Below are 21,886 nucleotides of genomic sequence, written 5' to 3' on the forward strand. Positions count from 1 at the left end.
ATGGGGACGGCTTTCCCCTGTTTCATTTCTTGGACAGGTTTTGGCTGTTAGTAACTGACTATCATCCTAGGCCAAGAGAGTGTTTTCTGTCACTGTAGTAAAGCGCGGTTTCTTTCATTGATGACACTTTTTCCCTGTCTTAGTGGTGATGGGAGGATTCGCATGCCCTTCAATTCAGAATTCTCTTTTGTCTTGCAAGATGCCAAATGTATCCTTCTTGCTTCTTTTTCCCTTCACTGTCCAGTCTCCAACAGATGTCTTTCCCTTCCCTCTTGTCCTTTTATTCCCCAAAAATGGTGCCACACTGACTAGTGCCACCTTGAGACCCATGTTACTTTTACACCCCTTCCTTGTAGTGAGTGTTCTGATCTACCAGGACACTCTTAGGGTATTTTTACACTTGTGATGTGTTTTCTCTTTGGGAAGGAGGTGATCTTAAGTCTTTCTTAGGCCCTTCTTTTACTCTTCTGTCTTTCTTACAGCTTTTTAGATCTCACCCCTCTCATATCTTTGCGTTCTGCCAAGGTTTACAGTGGGAGCTCAAGAGATAACCCCTCCAGAATTTAGGCTTTTCTTTTCCTTTCTTTTTATTTCTTTTTTTTTTTTTTTTTGAGATGGAGTCTCACTCTGTCACCCAGGCTGGAGTGCAGTGGCACGATCTCGGCTCACTGCAACCTCCGCCTCCTGGGTTCAAGCAATTCTCTTGTCTCAGCCTCCTGAGTAGCTGGGACTACAGGCGCGTGCCACCATGCCTGGCTAATTTTTTGTATTTTTAGTAGAGATGGGATTTCATCGTGTTAGCCAGGATGGTCTCGATCCCCTGACCTCGTGATCCGCCCGCCTCAGCCTCCCAAAGTGCCGGGATTACAGGCGTGAGCCACCACGCCCAGCTAGGCTTTGCTTTTCTACCTAAGTTTGTAGAGTCCTGTGTCTTCTTGTTATATTGAAGGCATTGGATTTATGTGGTTTTATTTTTCCTGGTTGATTTGTATTGCTTTGTGGAAGATGTATGAAGAGATTAGGTTTAGGCAGCAGTCACTGTCCTTGGCTACCTCAAAGCCCCCCACCACATGTACCTTGACAAGCCATTTAGGCATAACGTGGAGCATGTTTGTGAACATTGGGTATGGACAGAGGATAAGAAAGAAGAGAAGGCATTTGGTTTAGAATGTTCCAATTTTTAGATGATTCTGTCCATTCATGTAGAGATACTCATCAAGCATTTGGATAGTTGGTCTGGATCTCAAATAAGAGAGTAGGAATTACTGCCTCCAGAAACTCTGTTATAATCCTAGTAAGCTGGAATTAGAGCTGTAAATTCCACAAAGGAATTTACAGGAATTGGTCTAATTCCTGCTTGCATACTCAGACTCATTTTCCATGAACATATAGTAGGACTTTTGAAAACAGAAATATTGAGTGGTTACTAGGTAAAGTACTATTTCCTGGAGCTTTATTTTATTGTATTTAGCAGTTTGGTTGATGTGATTATGAGATCTAAATATTAGTCTGAGGAATCAGTCGTTACTGAATCTGTTGAGAAAAAAGAAAAAACATACATCAATAGATCAAATCAACTACCTAGAGGGAAATAATAAAATAATGCATACATTAAAACTTCATAATTAAGCTTCTTGTCATATTTATAGTTTCCCCCAATGACTGTAGTACTTATCAAGTAGGTTAAATTAACAAATCTATAAAGTTTTATACCAATAACTTTATCTCATTTTATTTTAGAGACAGGGTCTCACTCTGTCACCCAGGAAGTAATACAGTGTTACAGTCATAGTTCACTGTAACCTCAAACTCCTGGGCTCAAGTGATCTTCCCACCTCAGCCTCCAAAAGTGTTGGGATTACAGGCATGAGCCAATGCTCCCAGCCAGATGCCAATAACTTTCTAAAGCAAATTCCCAGTTTCTCCTACTCTCTTTCCAGCCATCTATTACTATGCAAATGTATGCATGCTCACATCTAAATATCTTTAAAATAATAATACATAGGTAAAAATACAGTATAACTAATAGGGCTTTCAGAACATAATCTGTGATGGATTTTCCATGTGTTACTTGAGTGTGTATGCTTGAATTTTCTTTCTTTAATAAGAGAGGAAATCGAATTCATTCCCCCCCAAAAAAGCAGCACTGTAAAAAATAGTATGTCAGTAGTCATTATATCCAGGTAAACATTTTTCTCCATTGTATATTTTTATGGTGGCAAGTGGAAGTAGATTATTTCTTTCACCATTGAGATAATCTGTAGTTGGAAAAGACAATATTATTAGAGAAGTTTTAAAAAATGTGTACTCATTTGAAACAAGAGAAATTTACAAGTAGTCAACTTTTTCACTTGACATTTTGTTAATACCAAGACCTGGATAAAGTGGTTCTTCGAATTATACACTCTTTTTGTTTGTTTGTTTGTTTGTTTTTGTTTTTGAGATGGAGCCTTGCTCTGTCGCCCAGGCTGGAGTGCAGTGGTGCGATCTCAGCTCACTGCAACCTCCACCTCCAGGGTTCAAGCGATTCTCCTGCCTCAGCCTCCTAAGTAGCTGGGATTACAGGCCTGTGCCACCACACCCGGGTAATTTTTTGGTGTTTTTAGTAGAGACAGGGTTTCACCATGTTGGCCAGGCTGGTCTCGAACTCCTGACCTCAGGTGATCCACCTGCCTTGACCTCCCAGAGTTCTGGGATTACAAGTGTGAGCCACTATGCCTGGCTGAATTATGCATTCTTTTGCACTTAACTGAGAGGCTGTGTAATGTAGTGATTAAAATTGTGTTCTTTGAAATCTCACTCCGTGGGTTCTAATTCTGTATTACTTTCACTGTGTCTTTTCTCATCTGTATAATTGGATAAAAATAACACCTACTTCATAGAATATTTGTGCACATTCTATGTAATTTGTATAGAACAATGTTAAGTGCCATTATTATTGTAATTGTTATTAGGTTATATTAGCAAGATTCTGCTGGATAAAGTGGGGTGGGGTTTTTGAGACTAATTAGAATTTTTCTATTTTTAATTCTTAGACTGATTTATTTAAATATGTTGGCCTTAGTCATCATGTAATGTTTAATTCGGTCACCAAAACATTCATTCAAGAATGGATGACACAAAACAGAAAAACCCAGTATTTCCGTAGAAATCACTAGAGATGTGAAAGAATTCATAAGAATGAATGCTTTCTTTGTGTTTATTATTTTCTTTTGGGGCTAAGAACTTAAGAATCTGTTCTTCCATGAAAATAAAAGCTAGGAGCAATAAATACCCTAAAAGGATTCTGTTATTGTTTTGTGTTTTTCAGACAGAGTTTCACTCTTGTTGCCCAAGCTGGAGTGCAATGGCACAATCTCAGCTGGGTTCAAGGGCCTCCTGAGTAGCTGGGATTACAGGCATGTGCCACCACACCTGGCTAATTTTGTATTTTTAGTAGAGATGGGATTTCTCCGTATTGGTTAGGCTGCTCTTGAACTCCCAACCTCAGGTGATCCGCCCACCTTGGCCTTCCAAAGTTCTGGGATTACAGGCTTGAGCCACTGTGCCTGGCCTGTTATTGTTTTTAAAGGCTGCTTTGTTCAATGGCCCACCCTCTTTCTTCTCTCCACCAGGTGGAAGTATAGCACTTTTTGTACCATGTCTTCTTACACAACTCCTCCTAGTCATTGTATATGCACTTGGGTTAGAAGAGAAAAGATAAACAGCATATTCCAGAGTATGAAATGTTCCTTCAGCTGGATTTTACAGCATCATATTTCAGTTGTTTGCTTGAGGATAATGAAAACGATAGATGGGATAAGTTTCCTTTCCACAAATTCTTTTAGTTCAACTGAGGTCAACATAGAACCATTGTCAGAAATAGCATATGAAATCTTTTGATAGCTGGAAGAGCTGCAGAGGACTAAACTAAGCTAACAAAATAATATCCAAATATTTTTAAGTGGATTTCCAATTAATTGATGAATATAAACCTTTGGCATGTGGACAAATTGGTTGTATATAACCTGTGAGAACATTGTCTTTTATAGCTTGATTAAGGCAAGTCTACCTTATTTTCCAGGTGCAGCATTGTACTGCAAGTCAATCGATACAATAATTTAAGTCACTTCAGCTATAATGGAAAAGTATGAAAAATTAGCTAAGACTGGAGAAGGGTCTTATGGGGTTGTATTCAAATGCAGAAACAAAACCTCTGGACAAGTAGTAGCTATTAAAAAATTTGTGGAATCTGAAGATGATCCTGTTGTTAAGAAAATAGCACTAAGAGAAATACGTATGTTGAAGGTAAGTTAACTTTATATATATGTAAAATATCATGGAATTGAGTGAAATATGCATGTTAAAATTGCAAAGAATTTTAAAGTTATTTTTCCCCCATTGGACTTAAAATCCTTTGTATCAGCACCTTTGGGTAATAAGTTGATTATCACTTTGGACTTTGGCCACTCTGATTTTGTCTGTGTATGAATACAGCTATAGATTGTTATACTGAAAAGAACTTTTATTCTTGTTAGTAAATATCCTACGTCCCCTCACCCCAGTGTTTACGCTCGCCCCCAACCCTGGCCCTCCTCTGGATATCCTTCCAAATACTTCCCCTACCAACCAGCAACTAAAAGAGCACCTCCTGGCACAGAGAGTCAGTCCCACAGGACGGCACCAATGCCCTGGTAGGCTTCGACATGCGTTGGTTCCTGCCTGCACTGCACCCCAGGTTCTTAGACATACTGAATAGCACCCCCGGTAACGTACACATTTTTTACATAAAGGTTTTTGTTATAATTGTTTTCACTCTGATAAGATTTGACATGTAAGATTCCTAAGTTCTCAACGTAAATTTTTTCTTACGCTAAATATCTTACAGTTTTAGAACTATAAGCGACCTTAGAGATGCTTCTTATCTAACAACCATATTTTCCGCAGAGGAAACGGAGGTCTGGGGCAGCACTTCTCAAATGTTAATATGCATTGGAATCCCCGGGGACCTTGTTGAAATGCAGATTCTGAGTTGGGAGGTCTGGGGTGGGCCCGAGATTCTGCATTTCTGAGTACGCAGGGAGTGCGGAAGCTGCTGGTTTGTGGGCTACACATTATGTAACAAGACCCTGGGATTTCAAGGACACACAGGCAACCTTCATTTTTGACACGTCGTCTGTTTTTAGAAAATCCCCAGAAATTCAGTTTGTAAGGGAGGATAATAATTATCACTAATAATTATCATGTTTTCTCTCATTTTCAAATATTATTTCCGACAGGTTTCCTCAACTAATACATACTAGGGTTTTGTTTGAAATATAACTTGATACAGTCTTCAGGAACACATCCATCATGATAAAAAAAAGTTCACTCTTACCTCTCAGCCAGCAGAGGGCGCGCCGGTCAGCTAGCCAGCTCTGGCACCCTCACTGAGCTAAGCTGCAGGGCGGGTCTGAACCAAGCAGTGTGGCTTTCCAATAAAAATAATGCTTTTACCTGTCAGCCTCTCCGTCCCAAGTCTTCAGATAAAGTTAATGCTCAGGTAGTACCTTCTGCATTACAAGTGCCCAACTGGAGAATGAGGCTGTAAGGTAAAAACTAGCCTGATTACGACTCAGCTTGGTCTCTGATGAAGGCCCTCAGAATGTCAGAACGTCCATCTTTCTGCTTTTGGTATGTTGTGTCCATGTATGTCCTGAACAGCTCCTTCTGTGATCAATCGACCTTCCTTTCCTCACATAGTCTTGTTATTTAAATTGCTTGCCTCTCTGTCCTTACTACCTGTTTTTCTTTAGGCAAGTTACTGTTTTCCTGGGCTAGGTTAACTTCATTTGCAAAGGCGGTATAAATTGCTGACCTACCCAAAGACAGGAGATTGGACCAGGTTTAACCTTGACATTGCATCAAACTGTAGTATCTGTAAATCTTTTACTCCCCTAGTAGAGATCCTGCTTTGCTTCCATACTGTGGTTTTGCAGCAGCACAAAGCCACTGGCTTTTTAGATGACCTAGTCTCTTCCACTCTTTGCCTTTCTGCTCTTTTAGGCAGTGGAACACATAGAAAACAAATTGGTTTGGTGCTTTGGGCTTCTCTCTTTTTTTTCCCTTAGAGAGATGGGGTCTCAGTATGTTGCTTAGGCTGATCTCGAACTCCTAGGTTCACGCGATCCTCCTGCCTCAGCCTGGGCATATTTTTAATGTATAATGGATTCTCTTTTCCCCAGCTGTGGAGCAGCAGGCACACAGTTTTAGCGTGACATTTGTTTTGATCAAGCCATGCTTACGTTAATAGATACTGAGGTAGAGGCATGCATTGTGAGTCTCTGTACCTAAAACTTTCTACTGGGCCTGCTATTTGTTGAGCTTCTACTATATGCAAAATGCTGTGTTCTCTCTCTGTATCTTTCTGGGTAAATGGTAGAGAGTTTGGAAAGTTGATTTGTCTACTATCCTGGGAAAACAACAGGGAAGTTGGGTTAGGAATAAGAGTGATCATGTATCCTGATTTGCCCAAGAGAGTTCTGCTTTATAGTTTTTGCCCCAGTGTCCTGCCTGGTTCACATCCCCTTTCAAAAGTGTCCTGGTGTGGCCAGGCCCCGTGGCTCACGCCTGTAATCCCAGCACATTGAGAAGCCGAGGCAGATGGATTGCTTGAGATCAGCAGTTTGAGACCAGCCTGTCCATGTGAGACCAGCCTGTCCAACATGGTGAAACCCCGTCTCTACTAAAAATACAAAAATTAGCCAGGCGTGGTAGCACCCACCTGTAGTCCCAGCTACAGCAAAGGCTAAGGCATGAGCATCACTTGGAACCAGGAGGCGGAGGTTGTAGTGAGCCGAGATGGCGCCACTGCACTTCAGCCTGGGTGACAGAGCGAGGAAAAAAAAAAAGTGTCCTGGTGTGTATGCTGAATTATGTGGTCACCCTAGTTACAGACGGAGTGACCATATGTGCTGGTTTGCCTACGATAGTCCTGGCTTCTACCCATTACCCTAGTTTGGAAGATAAAATTATCTAATCGCTGTAGTGATGGTCTGTCCTACCTAATCAGCATTTTTCCTTGGGTTTGCGATATTAAACAGAGGCTGTCTTGTGAAATGCGTCAGTTTGGGAATAGAATTTAACACACAAAATATCTATGCATAAGAGAGAACAACAGAATCAAAGAACAATGCTGAAAATATAATAAGTAAATTTAAAACACAGACTAATTGTGGGGACTTCTAGAATAGACAGTTTATTCCGATTTGATGGTTAGGAACAAGTATTACTGGGAGCCAACACTAGAATCCAGACTGGATTTAAATCCATAAAATCCATGGCAATATGTAAGCTGAGTGGATATTGATTATTTTTATAGTCCTTACTCAATAATTTCATTTCCTCAATTTTCTACTCAGGTTATTTTATGACTTGTATATATAGAATTTCCATAAAATACATAAAGTGTTTTTTGTTTTATTGCAGTATTTTAAGTTACATACTTTACTTGCTATCACCAGAGAGATTCAAGCAATTTTGTTACCACTTATTATAGGTACATTGGATGAATCTTAAATTTCTTCCAACTTTAAGTTTCTTTAAGGGGTCTGGGTAGAAGCTCTTACTAGTAACAGATCACTTAACTTTGCATTTCAATTCTTTCACAGCAATTAAAACATCCAAATCTTGTGAACCTCATCGAGGTGTTCAGGAGAAAAAGGAAAATGCATTTAGTTTTTGAATACTGTGATCATACACTTTTAAATGAGCTGGAAAGAAACCCAAATGGGTAAGTAATCTGGAAACTGAAATTCTGTACAGCCAGTTCTCAGTTTCATTTTCTGTGGAATTAACCATGGCAAATTTCAAATCCCAGCCACAATTCCCCTTTCTACCACAATGCATCTGGCTACCCCATCCAGTCTCAGGATGTCTTCAAAAGGCAAACAATGATTTACCTATAGGAGTTATAATTAGGAGAAAAACCTACCGCAGATATAAAATCAAAATGAATTTGAGGCTAAATTATGTATTGGATTATCTGAGTTCAAGGAATGAACCATGGTTTGATACTAGGAAACCTATTCATATAATTCACTAATAAGATAAAAAAAGTACAATTGATAAATTTGAAAATTTGAAATGTTGATAAATTCAACATCCTTTCCTGATGTTTTTTTTTTAATCCCTAGCATCTAGGATTAAAAGAATAGTTTTTTTTTTTTGAGATGGAGTCTTACTTTGTTGCCCAGACTGGAGTGCAGTGACGCGATCTCAGCTCACTGCAACCTCCACCTCCTGGGTTCAAGCAGTTCTCTGCCTCTGCCTCTGCCTCCCGAGTAGCTGGGATTACAGGCACACACCACCATGCCCGGCTAATTTTTGTATTTTTAGTAGAGACAGGGTTTCACCATCTTGGCCAGGCTGGTCTTGAACTCCTGACCTCATGATCCACCTGCCTCGGCCTCCCAAAGTGTTGGCACACACACCCCTCTTCATATCAACTGCCAATTTTATACTCAATGGTAAAACTAAAAGAACTTTCATTAAAGTGAGGAAACAAGACAAGGATGTCAGCTGTCACCACTATAATGCAACGTTGTTCTGAGAACTTTAGCCAATGTAATGTAATAAGAAAAACAAAACATAGCTTTTGGAAATGAAATAAAATTGTCATTATTCGCTAGATATTACTGATCTACAAAATCTAAGAGAACCACCTAAAGAGTTATTAAAACCAATGGAATTCAGTACAGTGACCCCTATAACACGACAAATTCCACATGCAAAAATTAACAGCGTTTGTATCAAACAGCACTTTAGAAAATCTAACAGAGAATGGCTGGGTGCAGTGTCTCATGCCTTTGGGAGGCTGAGGCAGGTGGATCACTTGAACTCACGTGTTCTAGACAAGCCTGGCCAACATGGTGAACCCCTGTCTCTACTAAAAAGATAAAAATTACCTGGGTGTGGTTGTGGGTGCCTGTAGTCCCAGCTACTCGGGAGGCTGAGGCACGATGATTGCTTGAACCCAGGAGGCGGAGGATGCAGTGAGCCGAGATCACACCACTGCACTCCAGCCTTGGTGACAGAGCAAGACTCTGTCTCAAGAAAAAAAAAAAAAAAAAATTAGTGGAGAAGGATCCCATTCAAATATTAACAACAACAAAAGTTTAGGAATAAAGAGAAAGAGTTGTTCTGACTCTGCATGAAGACAACTACAAAACTGAGATATGTAAGGATTTTATTTAAATGAACATGTTTCTAAATGGAAATATTCATGATTATAAAAATATTGCCTCTACAGTTTATCTGTTTATTAAACAAAATTCTAATCAGAATACCAATAGGGTTTTTTTTGAAATTTGAAAAAGACTAAATCGAGAAAAAAGGGACTTTTAACTGTCAAATATTAAATCACAGTAGTTTAAGAGACTCCCTTTGACAAAAAAGTACCATAAACAAAACTAAAATAGAAATGAGATATTGGGTAAACTATTTGCCAGAATTAATAAATTTTATGTCTACCTATGCAGATTTTACAAATAACATTTTTTAAAAGGTTAACACCCAATTAATAAATATATTTATTCAAAAAAAACTTTCATAAATGTAGACTGTGCACCCAGCCAGTGCTAAGTCTACAGCATTGAACAGAGCACACACAGAAAAAGAGCCTCACCTTACCTTCCAGTGAACATGGGAAGCAAATCATTAAAAAAGAGAAGGAGGCTGGGTGCAGTGGCTCATGCCTGTAATCCCAGCCCTTTGGGAGGCTGAGGCAGGTGGATCAGCTGAGCTTGGGAGTTCAAGACCAGCCTGGCCAACATGGTGAAACCCATCTCTACAAAAACTACAAAAATTAACCTGGCCTGTTGTCCCAGCTAGTTGGGAGGCTGAGGTAGGAGGATCACTTGAGCTCAAGAGGTGGAGGCTGCAGTGAGCAGAGATCATGCCACTGCACTCTAACCTGGGTGACAGAGTGAGACCCCATCTCTCTTTTTTTTTTTTTTTTGAAGACTTCTGTCTTCAAAAAAAAAAAAAAAAAGAGAGAAGGAAATGACCAGTACACCTAAGAAAACATGCTTATCCTTCCCTATTAATCAAGGAAATTCAAAACTTTTTAGCAAGGTACCATTTCTCATCTGTTAAATTTGGCAAAGATTTTTCAAAAATTATTATACCCAGTCTTATCAACAGTCAGGGAATCAGACCTCATTGATGGCTAGAGAGAGTGCCATTAGGAGGGCAATTTGGCAATATGTATGAAAAAAATTTAACTGTTTTCATCCTTTGATCAAGAGATTCCATTTAGAGAAATTTATAGTAAGAAAATAATCAGATGAGGGCAAAAGTTATACATATGAATGTTCAATACGTCATTATTTATAACAAAAATATTGGACTCCCCTAATTTTCCAACAGTAAAGAATTGGTTACAGGCATTTTGGTATATCCATCCATACAATAGTACAATATGCAGCCAGCCCATTAGAGAGCATGCTTTAGAACAATAGTTAATGTCCTGGGGAAATGTTCCTGGGATGATATATGAAAAAATGAGATAACATACTAGAATGTTAAGTATAATTGAAAATTTGAGTTTTCTCAAATTTTCTCAAATTTCTGTGAATGCACATATATTACTTTTAAAATAAAAATTAATATAAAAACAATTAAAATGGTATATTAATTCATAGTTAAACTTTATCCTGCACTAAATAGGATGTTGTATGTTGACTTAGAAGACAGATATGTTCAGCCATTCTATAAATTAATTTATAAATTAACATACATTTTCATGAAGTTAGAAATTTATGCTTACTTCATGTATTGTTCAAGGCCCTGAAACTATTATAAAACATTCAATGCATACACCAGTTTGATTGACTTGAACATCTTTCTCTTCCCTACTTGTATCCTAAGCTTTCCTGTCTATAGACTTAGCTCATGTTCTTCTCATTTTAATCTAGAAGGTTCTAGCCTTTTTCACCTTCACTGTCTCTATCATAATATTTATTTATTTATTTATTTAGAGACAGAGTCTCACACTGTCGCCCAGGCTGGAGTGCAGTGGGGCGATCTCGGCTCACTGCAGCCTCTACCTCCTGGGCTCAAGCTGTCCTCCCACCTCAGCCTCCCAAATAGCTGGGACTACAGGGACCCGCTACCATGCCCGGCTAATTTTTGTATTTTTAGTAGACACAGGGTTTTGCCATGTTAGCCAGGCTGCTCTCGAACTCCTAACCTCAGGTGATCCACCTGCCTCAGCCTCCCAAAGTGCTAGGATTACAGGCATGAGTCCCCACACCTGGCCTATCATAATCTTTAAAATGTGAAATCCTAGATATTTGTAACATCTCTAAGTTTCCTTCATCTGGATGGAATTTCTTCCTTCCTTTGAATCCCCATTGAATTTTATTTTCATCCCTGTTGTGGTACTTGGTACTTATACCGTATATGTTTTTATGTGCATACTGTCTCTCACTAGAGTATAAGTTTTTTGAGGGCATACTTCATGTCTCATTGATCTTAATGGCTTCCTTATGCCTAGCATTCTTTCGCTCAAAAAATATTTCATGGAGCATTTTACACTGGTGCAGAGGATACAGTTATAATGATACAGTCCTGCCCTCAAGAAGCTTAAAATGTGATGAAGAGACAGATATTCAAAGTAACAACTACAAATGGTTATGTTGATTGGGTTAATGTTGATGCAAGGGATGCACAAGAGAAGCAACTCCAACATCTGTTGACCCCGGGAAGTGAGGGAGATACTGCAGAGAAGGCAGCATTTGGGCTTTGAAAAGGAAGAGGAGTTGGCCAGATGGACACCCCTGGCGGAATGCACAGACACAAGAAAGAGCAAGGCATGTTCAAGCAGCTCCTCTGTTGAATATGTGTTTTGCAATGCCAGGGACCTCTGAACTATCCCACTTTGCACTCTTAAGTTTTACAAATGTGGTTAGCACTGCTGGTGTTCAGTAGTGCTTTGGGTCAGCCCTGAGACTTCAATCTATTATGCATGGAGTAATGCAAATAGGAACAATCTAGAATATGCTGCTCTTTTATGAAATGTTGGGTACTTCTAGATAACAATGATTAATTTAAAGCATTCATCTACTTGTACTCCCTTCCTAAAATCTATTTAAATAACAGGCCAGAGAGTATTTTTAAAGGCCTAAGTCCAGTGAATAGCAAACAGAGATAAACAACCAGCTAGTATACATACCAAGCCTTTTGGACTATTGTTTATTAGAGGAAACACATAGGATAAATAACTGGTGTGTGGGCATAAGATCATCAATGTGGCTGGGCGCAGTGGCTCACGCCTGTAATCCCAGCACTTTGGGAGGCCGAGGTGGGTGGATCACAAAGTCAGGAGATCAAGAGCATCCTGGCCAACACAGTGAAACCCCATATCTTCTAAAAAATACAAAAAAATTAGCCGGGTGTGGTGGCAGGCACCTGTAGTCCCAGCTACTTAGGAGGCTGAGGCAGGAGAATGGTGTGAACCCAGGAGGCGGAGATTGCAGTGAGCTGAGATGGCACCACTGCACTCCAGCCTGGGTGACAAGAGCGAGACTCTGTCTCAAAAAAAAAAAAAAAAAAATGATCGTCGATGTAGTGAATGCAGATTGAGCCATGGGATGGTGAGATAATGAAGGGACCCAATGACTAAATTACAGCATAAAGAAGAGTTGGGCCAGGCGCAGTGGCTCATGCCTGTAATCCCAGCACTTTGGGAGGCCGAGGAGGGCAGATCACCTGAGGTCAGGAGTTCAAGACCATCCTGGCCAACATGGTGGAACCCTGTCTCTACTAAAAATACAAAAAAATTAGCCAGGCGTGGTGGCAGGTGCCTGTAATCCCAGCTACTCGGGAGGCTGAGACAGAATTGCTTGAACCTGGGAGGCAGAGGTTGCAGTGAGCCCAGACCATGCCACTTCACTCCAGCCTGGGCGACAGAGCGAAACTCCATCTCAAAAAAAAGAAAAAAAAAAACCAGAATCTCGAATAAGTTGTGCCCATATTGTTATAATCAGCCCAATCTAAAGTCATATTTCTTCCCCTCTGGTCCAACACCCATGAAATCCATTTCTTCATACATTCCCCGTTATAAATCAGCAAAATTTTGTAGTTCTTTTTGCTATGTAAATCTCCTCTTCCTCTGTTTCACTTTGTTATAGGCCCCCTGGGTCATCCTGGGATCTGACTTTAGTTAAGGTTTGGAGACCTTGAGGGGAGGTGGGGAGAGGAGGCTTGAAGAGAGCGGGCATCCCCACAAAATGCACCTGCCTCAGGTGAGATCTGAGAGTCTGCAGCAAGGCAGAACCAGCCTTATTGTACAAGTTTGGGGGCTACTTCCTATGAGAAGAGAAGTTTGGAAGGAAGTTAGGGTGCTCTTAGTTACATGAATACTTTCAAGTGTCACATTCCAATTCCTGGACTATTTTTCCTTCTCATCTCATTAACTGAGAAACTAATTATCCTCACATAAATTCAGTCTTTGTTGTCATTGAGCACCCTGCAGGGTTATTGTCTGTGTCAGTGTTGTAGTAATCTCATGGAGATCCCAGTGGATCTGTGAAGTGGGTCCTACAGAAACAAGAAGTAAGGGGTTCTTTTAGGGTCAATATCAAAATGCCTGACGTCCTAACTGTGCCTTGAACCAAGATATTAAAGCTCTGAACCTGTGCTTTTTTTTCTTTAATTTCTCCAGTGAAGTTAGAAGCAACCAGACCACCTCACATGTCTGTTACTACTTATGTTCCCCATATTGTTCTATCACACTTAGTTCACCAAAGCCTTGCCTTGAATAGGCATTTTATTCCAGATGGCCTCAGGTGATTATTTAAATTCCCTTTTCAGGCCAAGAACAGTGGCTCCTACCTGTAATCCCAGCACTCTGGGAGGCCGAGGCAGGCAGATTGCTTGAGGTCAGGAGTTCAAGACCACTCTGGGCAACAGGGTGAAATCCCGTTTCTACTAAAATACAAAAAATTAGCCAGGTGTGGTGGCAGGCACCTGTAGTCCCACCTACTCAGGAGGCTAAGGCAGGAGAATTGCTTGAACCCAGAATGCAGAGGTTGCAGTGAGCCAAGATCATGCCATTGCACTCCAGCCTGAGTGACAGAGCGAGACTCTGTCTCAAAAAAATAAATAAATAAATAAATAAGTACCTGTTTCATTACTGAGTGGCCATCTGCCAGCATCCCAGCCATTAATGGTAATTAGATGCTGCCCTTCAGTCCCCATTACATCAGATACCCAATCCTAGATTCTCACAGCCTTGGATTGTTTCCCACATCCACTTCTTTTACCATGTCCTGAATTGGTTAGGATTCAACAACAGAATTCACTCTAGCTAGTTTAGAGAGAAAGAGATTTGTCACAGGGTTTTAGTTTATAAAATTTCTGGGAGTGCCAGAGAAACAAGGTTAATTGAGCTCCTGTTAGGTACCAGGTCCTGTTCTAGGTGCTGGGGGTATAATAACGGACAAGAGAAAGTCTTTGCCCTTGTGCAATTTACATTCTGATGTAGTCCAACAATAAAGAAGAGTTATGAGTCTTTGAAGAAAAATAAAGCACAGCGTGGAGTTAGAGAATGCCCAGGAGGTGTATTAGTCAAGGTTCTTCAGAGAAACAAAACCAGTGGGATACATAGAGGTATTGATAACAGGAGATTTATTATGGGTATTGACTCATGTGATTATGGAGGGAGAGAAGTTCCACAATCTGCCATCTGCAAGCCAGAGAACCAGGAAAGCCGATGGTCTAATTCAGGCCAAGTCCTAAGGCCCGAGAGGACAGAGAGTTTCAAAGTCCAAAGGCCTGAGAGCTAGGAGCTTCCACATCCAAGGGCAGGAGAAGATGGACGTCCCAGCTCAAGGAGAGAGAAGCAGCCCTTCCCCTACCTTTTTGTTGTATCCAGGCCTTCAACGGGTTTGATGATGCCTGCCTGCCTGCCCTCACCTTTGTGGGTGGGTCTTCTTTACGTGGTCTACTGATTCAAATGTGAATCCCTTCCAGAAACACCCTCACGGACACACCCACAAATGATGTTTTGGGTTTTTTTTGTTTTTTGAGAGAAGGTCTCATTCACTTGTCTCACTCTCTGCAGTGGCCTGAACATGGCTCACTGCAGCCTCAAACTCCCGAACTCAAGCAAATCCTGCCTCAGTCTCCTGAGCAGCTGGGACCACAGACACTCAGCATTATGTCTGGCTAATTTTTAAACTTTGAGTAGAGGTAGGGTCTTGCCATGTGGCCCAGGCTGGTCTCAAACTCCTGGGCTCAAGCAATCCTCCTGCCTCAGCCTCCCAAAGTGCTGGGATTACAGGCATGAGCCACTGCACCTGGCAGAAATAATGTTTTAGCAGCTATCTGGTCATCCCTTAACCTAGTCAAGTTAACACAGAAAATTACTCATAACTAAAAGGAAGTAGAAGGAACAATAAACTGTTAATAGAAGTAGAAATAGAAGTAAACATAGAAATAGAAGTAAAATGTTATTAACAGCCTGATTGAAAGTATAAATAAGCCTTGGGGGCCAGGCGCAGTGGCTCACGCCTGTAATCCCAACACTTTGGGAGGCTGAGGCAGGCAGATCCCCTGAGGTCGGGAGTTCAAGACCAGCCTGACCAACATGAAGAAACCCCATCTTTACTAAAAATACAAAGTTAGCTGGGTGTGATGGCACATGCCTGTAATCCCAGCTACTTGGGAGGCTGAGGCAGGAGAATCGCTTGAACCCAGGAGGCGGAGGTTGCGGCGAGCGGAGATTATGCCATTGCACTCCAGCCTGGGCAACAAGAGCGAAACTCTGTCTCAAAAAATAAATAAATAAATAATAAAATAAGCCTGGCATGTTCAGAGAATAGCAGAAAATAATGGGCTGGGATGGAGTGACTTTAGGGATGTGATAGGAGATAAAGTTGGGAAGGGAAATGGAAGTAAAATGTTATTAACAGCCTTGTAGGCCATAGTAACAAGGCTGGATTTTATTCTAGGATAGTAAAGATTTACTGAGAAGGACTGAATTCATCTTGGGTAATAATAATGAAATCAAGCTTCCCCTATTACGTTTTTATAACAAACTTCCAGGTAATGACTTCTGATGTCAGCATCAGGTCTTCCTCTGAGTGGTTCAAAGAGCATATTCTGAGCAGTTCAGTCTGAATTCCCCCATCATGTTACCCTTTCTTGTTGGCCCATTCAGACTTGAACTGTGATGTCTCATGTTTGCTTTAAGGCCTTCATTACGACTTTTAGTATTACTTTCAGTGGCAAGAACCTCAGTTACTTTTGCACCAACCGAATATTTGGTTTTGCACTGGCCCAAAATATAATATTTAAACACTGAGCATCTTTTGATTTCACCAGAGGTTCATTTTGCTCCAAGATGCTTTGAAAAATGCTGCCTGTGGCTGAACGGTGCTGCAACGCTCTATCTTTCTGGACTGGGCGCCACGTCGATGTGTACTCTCTTTGATGGTTATCTTCTCTTTGCACGATCTGTGGTGTTGGTTTGTGGTTCTCTTTGATGGCTATCTTCTCTTTGCACGATCAGTGGTGTTGTTTTGCCCCTGACGGAATCTGCCTTCTTGGAAGCTAACTGAACTGACTGTGACACTTCCTGTGAGATGCCTTTAAACATCCTCTTTCATGTTAAAGTCATCTTTAACATCCTATGAAATTACTTACCTATGAAATTACTTCATTCTCCATTCCCTGTTATTAAGGCTAGTAATTGGCGTTTTGCAGTTTCTGAATCCTAGCCCCTACCTTGTTTCCCAATTCCAGTACTTACTCTCCTGCACCTGTAGGCTCTTAGATCCCAACCAGACTAGCGTTCTGTTCCCATGTCAGCAGGAGCATGTACTCCACCCTCGCTAGTCCCTCTCAAGGACTGAAATCCATTTCCCTTCCTCTCACTGCTGCCACCATAATCTAAGTGTCCAAATCTCACTTGGGTTATTGAATTAGCCTCCTAATTTCTCTCTCTGTATGTCTGTTGCCTTCCCAGAAATCCATTCTCCATATTATGTCACTTCCTTGCTTGATTTCTTTCAATGGTTTTGAATTTAGCATAAAATCCAAATTTCTTATTGAGATCTAGATCTCTGAGGCCCTCCATGGACTGATTTCTGCCAACCTTCCCGGCTTCTTCACTCAAGTTTCAGCCACCCTGGCCTCATACTGTTTTCCCCACACCTCCAGTTCTTTCTCTCCTCAGGGCCTCTTGCTATTCTGCACCTCTTCCATCTTTGTACAGGGGTCTCAATCCCATCGACTGGCCTTATCTAATCTCAGACCTGTATCTCCAGAACTCATGTGGGTGTTAAAACCAGACATTGAGGGGATAGATTACTCAAATAACTTATAAGATATTATTCTGGTATTACACATGAGGAAAATTGAAGGTGCAGAGAGCTTAAATAACGTGTTCAAGATTATAAAGTAGGAAGCAGCATATCTGGGATTTGAACTCAAGCAACCTGTCTCACAGTGCTCAACATGGCTATACTATTCTTCCTGCCTCATATTTTGAAAGTGTACCCAATGTTGTTTCAGGTTGGGCTCTAGGTGAAGTGGGGAGAAGAATACAGTTATATCAGTATTCAGTGCTGGAAATAGACACTTCAAGTCGAAAGGGATTTAATCATGAAAATTAGGTACATTCGCAATATTAATAATTAGGAGAACTGGGGTCAAGGGTTGCCACTGGGCCACTGATGTCAAGGACATGCCACCATAATTGTGGTACAAGATCAGGAAACTGCTCTGAGGAAAATACCATGTACATCACTTGCTGTTTCTCTGCATATACTTCAGACTCTTGTAGCTAGTGTCATAACTGAGTCATGCCTAGGCCTTCCCACTGTTCTGTAAAGTCAGCTACATCTGCACATGTTCAATTTTTAAAAAGTGATCTAAATATATGATTTAAATATCCAAATATGATAAAATATTAAATCTGAGTGATGGATATGTTTGGGGTATTACATAATATAATTTTTTTAAATTAAGAAAATCCTTACAGTTGACATTTAGTAAAAGAAACTCTTATGTTTCAGATTTTTGAAAAATATACAAACAACAGCCGCATCTCCATCAACAGGGCTGAAAGACAAACAACACTGAGCAAAATATTTGCAGCATATATAACAGACCATGATATACATTGAGTCTTTGTAAATCAGTAATAAAACAGTGAACAGACCAATTTAAAAAGCAATAAAGGCATAAAATGGAATTACACAAAAGAAGAAATGTAGTATCCAATAAGGGTGTGAGAAATAATAATCACTAAAAATTAGTAAAATGCAAATAAAAACCACAGTGAGACATCTTTTTATTTTAACCACAGATTGGCAAACATAACATTGGCAAAACCAAATGTTGGCAAGACAATGAGGAGACAGGGACTTTGATGCACAGATGTTTGGTGGGAGTGAAAATGGGTATAACCTTCCTCAGAAAGGGTAGTTTGGCAGTGTGTAAATGTGAAGGCATCATCATGGGACAGTGATGTGAGTGATGGAAAGCTACCAACAGAAAAGTTACAGAGAATGTAATTGCTGTAATTCATGGAGATGTTACATAAAGTAGAATATTCCCAGAGTAAGTTTCCCAGACCTCCAATCCCCAGTGGAAAATACACCTGCCCATGATACTTCCCAGTATTTTCTATACAGAGGGATGAGTCTGCCAGGGACAAGAAGCTTACACCCTCTCATTCTTATGGGATCCTTATTCTCCCTGGCCTCCTTCTGGGCTATCTGCTTACAGGGACAAGTAACTATTACAAAATAACTTGAGTGTCTACCACCATGAATTGGATAAATTGAAGAGCCATGTTCCAAGTATACCTTTTTTCCTGCAAAACCAAGTCTCAGGTCTACCTGAATTTCATCCATGCAGGATCGAAATGTAATGGGTGCCTACCATTGGTCTCAGAAATCCCACTTCTAGAACTTACCTTAAGAAGGTAATTGTGTAAATATCATAAGATGGATGATTACAGATATTCATTGAAGAGTTTCTAGAAACAAAAATTGGCTGAACTTAACTGCTCATCAATAGAGACTAAGTAAATTATGATATATCCATATAATGATCTCCTCTGGAGCCTCTAAAATATATGTGTACATGTTGGTATTTGTACCTCTATGCATAAAATTCTCAAAGTGGTCAGGGGTGAAATTGAAGAAAATAAATGGGTGGCTAGGCAGGTGTCAGAGAGACTTAATGTATATACTTTTATATGTTTAAAATTTGAACCATACGAATGTTTTTATTTTAAAATTAAAGTTAAAAAGTAAATACTGGCCGGTCATAGTGGCTCATACCTGTAATCCAAGCACTTTAGGAGGGCGAGGCAGGTGGATCATCTGAGGTCGAGAGTTCAAGACCAGCCTGGCCAACATGACAAACCCCGTCTCTACTAAAAATACAAAAATTAGCCGGGTATCGTGGCACGTGCCTGTAATCCTAGCTACTTGGGAAGCTGAGGCAGGAGAATCAAATTTCTTGAACCTGGGAGGAGGAAGTTACAGTGAGCTGAGATCATGCCACTGCACTCCAGCCTGGGTGACAGAGCCAGACCCTGTCTCAAAAAAAAAAAAAAAAAAAAAAAAAGTACAGAGAGAGACAGGGAGAGAGAGGAACAGAGATGCCTGAAGGGAGCCACCAGAAGTTATAGCAGTTATTTTGGGGTAGCAAGATTTGACCCAACACATTTTATGCCTTTACTTTTCTTTTTTTTATTCCTTTCCTTTTCTTTTTTTTATTCCTTTACTTTTCTATATTTTTTGAATCTTCATAAGCATGCATCATTTTATGGATGTAAAAAATTCAAATTACAAAAGGAAATTACATAACCATAATAAAAAGATAGTAAAGCCCAATTTTCACTAAAATATATTTTTAGGACCCTTCTGCATGGTGTTCCTTGAAGAGGACAGTCCCTCACCACTCCACTTCTATTCCCAGCCCTTGCTTCTGGAACTCTATCCTATGAGTTTTCATTTCCTTTTTTATTTTTTCCCTCAGAGTTGCTGATGGAGTGATCAAAAGCGTATTATGGCAAACACTTCAAGCTCTTAATTTCTGTCATATACATAACGTAAGTAACATTTTCTAATGTATTTATTCATTTCTTCATGATGACTCTTTTCTTCTAAATAGCTCAGGGTTTTGTTTGGAGAGCTGAAGACAAAGGGAAAGTAAGAGCCAAAGAAGCAAAACAAAAGGAAGTTCAGCCAGTAATCCCAGCACCTTGGGAGGCTGAAGTGGGAGGATCACATGAGCCCCAGAGTTTGAGACAGGCCTGGGCAACATAGCCAGACCCAGTCTCTGCAAAAAGAAGAAAAGGGAATAACAAAAGAAAGTTCAAAATATGAGAAAAAAGTGATGCATTATTCATGGCTCTTTCCAATTTCTGTAAGAATCAAATTGCTAATTCCTTATGAATTAAAAATTTGAATAAATATAATGATTCCTTTTGCCACAGTGCCAGTGACCCCTGAAACTATTTTTAAATTGGGCGAGAATAATTTTTCAGGGCCGGTATGGTGGCTCATGCCTGTAATCCCAGCACTTTGGGAAGCCAATGCGGGCAGATGGCTTTGAGCTCAGGAGTTCAAGACCAGCCTGGGCAACATGGAGAAACTCTATCTCTACGAAAAAATATAAAAATTAGCCACCCATGGTGGTACGCACCTGTAATCCTAGCTACTTGGGAGGCTGGAGCTGGAGAATCACTTGAACCCGGGAGGCAGAGGTTGCAGTGAGCTGAGATCACACCACTGCTCTCCAGCCTGGACAACAGAGTGAGACCCTGTCTCCAAAAATAATAGTAAGTTTTCAGGATATTGCTGATGTAATCCCCCATGGTACTTTTTTTTTTAACTATTATTTTTAAGTCTCTTAAGTCCTTTACTCGATAGCAATCTAAGTCCCCCTTTCCTTTCCTTTTTAAAAACCATTTCTGGCTGGGCATGGTGGCTCACGCCTGTAATCCCAGCACTTTGGGAGGCTGAGGCAGGCGGATCACGAAGTCAGGAGATCGAGACCATCCTGGCCTACACGGTGAAACCCTGTCTCTACTAAAAATACAAAAAATTGGCCGGGCATTGTGGCGGGTGCTTGTAGTCCCAGCTACTCGGGAGGCTGAGGCAGGAGAATGGTGTGAACCCAGGAGGCGGAGCTTGCAGTGAGCCGAGATCGTGCCACTGCACTCCAGCCTGGGCAACAGTGTGAGACTCTGTCTCAAAAAAAAAAAAAAAAATTCATTAATTTTTTATAGCCGTAGTTCTCAAGCTTGAGCATGCATCAAAATCACAAGGAGGGCTTGTTAAAACACAGCTTCCTGGGCCCCACCCCCAGAGTTTCTGATTCAGTCAGTCTTGGGTAGGGCCCCAAGAATGTGCATTTCTCATATTTTCCCAGATGCTACTGAAGCTGTTGGTTCAAGAACCACACTTTGAATACGACTATGTTAGAGAAATAATTTTGGCTGACTGTTTCCTGTATGTAATTTAACTTGTTCTTTCACTTGTATTTCCTGTAAATTGGAGTTTATATCTAGAGGCTTGATCATATTCAGGTTCAGCTTTTTTTAGATAGCAATGCCTCCTATGTGGTGCTGTACACTTCATATCGCATCCCCATTATGAGGTGTATAGCATCCACTTGTCCCACTTTCGATAATGTTAAAATTGATGAGTGGGCTCAGGAGGTATTCGTTTGGTCCCCTCCATTATCATTTTCCCTGTCAACGTTGTTTCCCTGATGGTTTTAGCATCCAGTGATGATTATTGCCTGTATCTAGTATTTCGTGACAGTAATTTTCTAATTCTGTTATTCCTTCTGCATTTAATAATTGGAATTGTATGGAAAAGAACTCACCCTCATGGAC

General features: G+C 40.5%; 1 protein-coding gene across 1 annotated transcript in view; it reads left to right on the forward strand.

Annotated features, from left to right (window-relative positions):
* CDKL4 (cyclin dependent kinase like 4) overlaps positions 1–21,886 on the forward strand; it is a 67,171-nt gene that overhangs the window by 12,223 nt on the left and 33,062 nt on the right. Inside the window, 3 exon segments of the mRNA XM_003949790.4 lie at positions 4,064–4,287; positions 7,629–7,750; positions 20,020–20,092. Of these exon segments, the coding sequence (XP_003949839.2) occupies positions 4,120–4,287; positions 7,629–7,750; positions 20,020–20,092 (363 nt within the window). The 5' untranslated portion in view covers positions 4,064–4,119.

Source organism: Pan troglodytes, chromosome 12 (genome assembly GCF_028858775.2).
Source record: "Pan troglodytes isolate AG18354 chromosome 12, NHGRI_mPanTro3-v2.0_pri, whole genome shotgun sequence".
In the NCBI taxonomy this organism is placed as follows: domain Eukaryota; kingdom Metazoa; phylum Chordata; class Mammalia; order Primates; family Hominidae; genus Pan; species Pan troglodytes.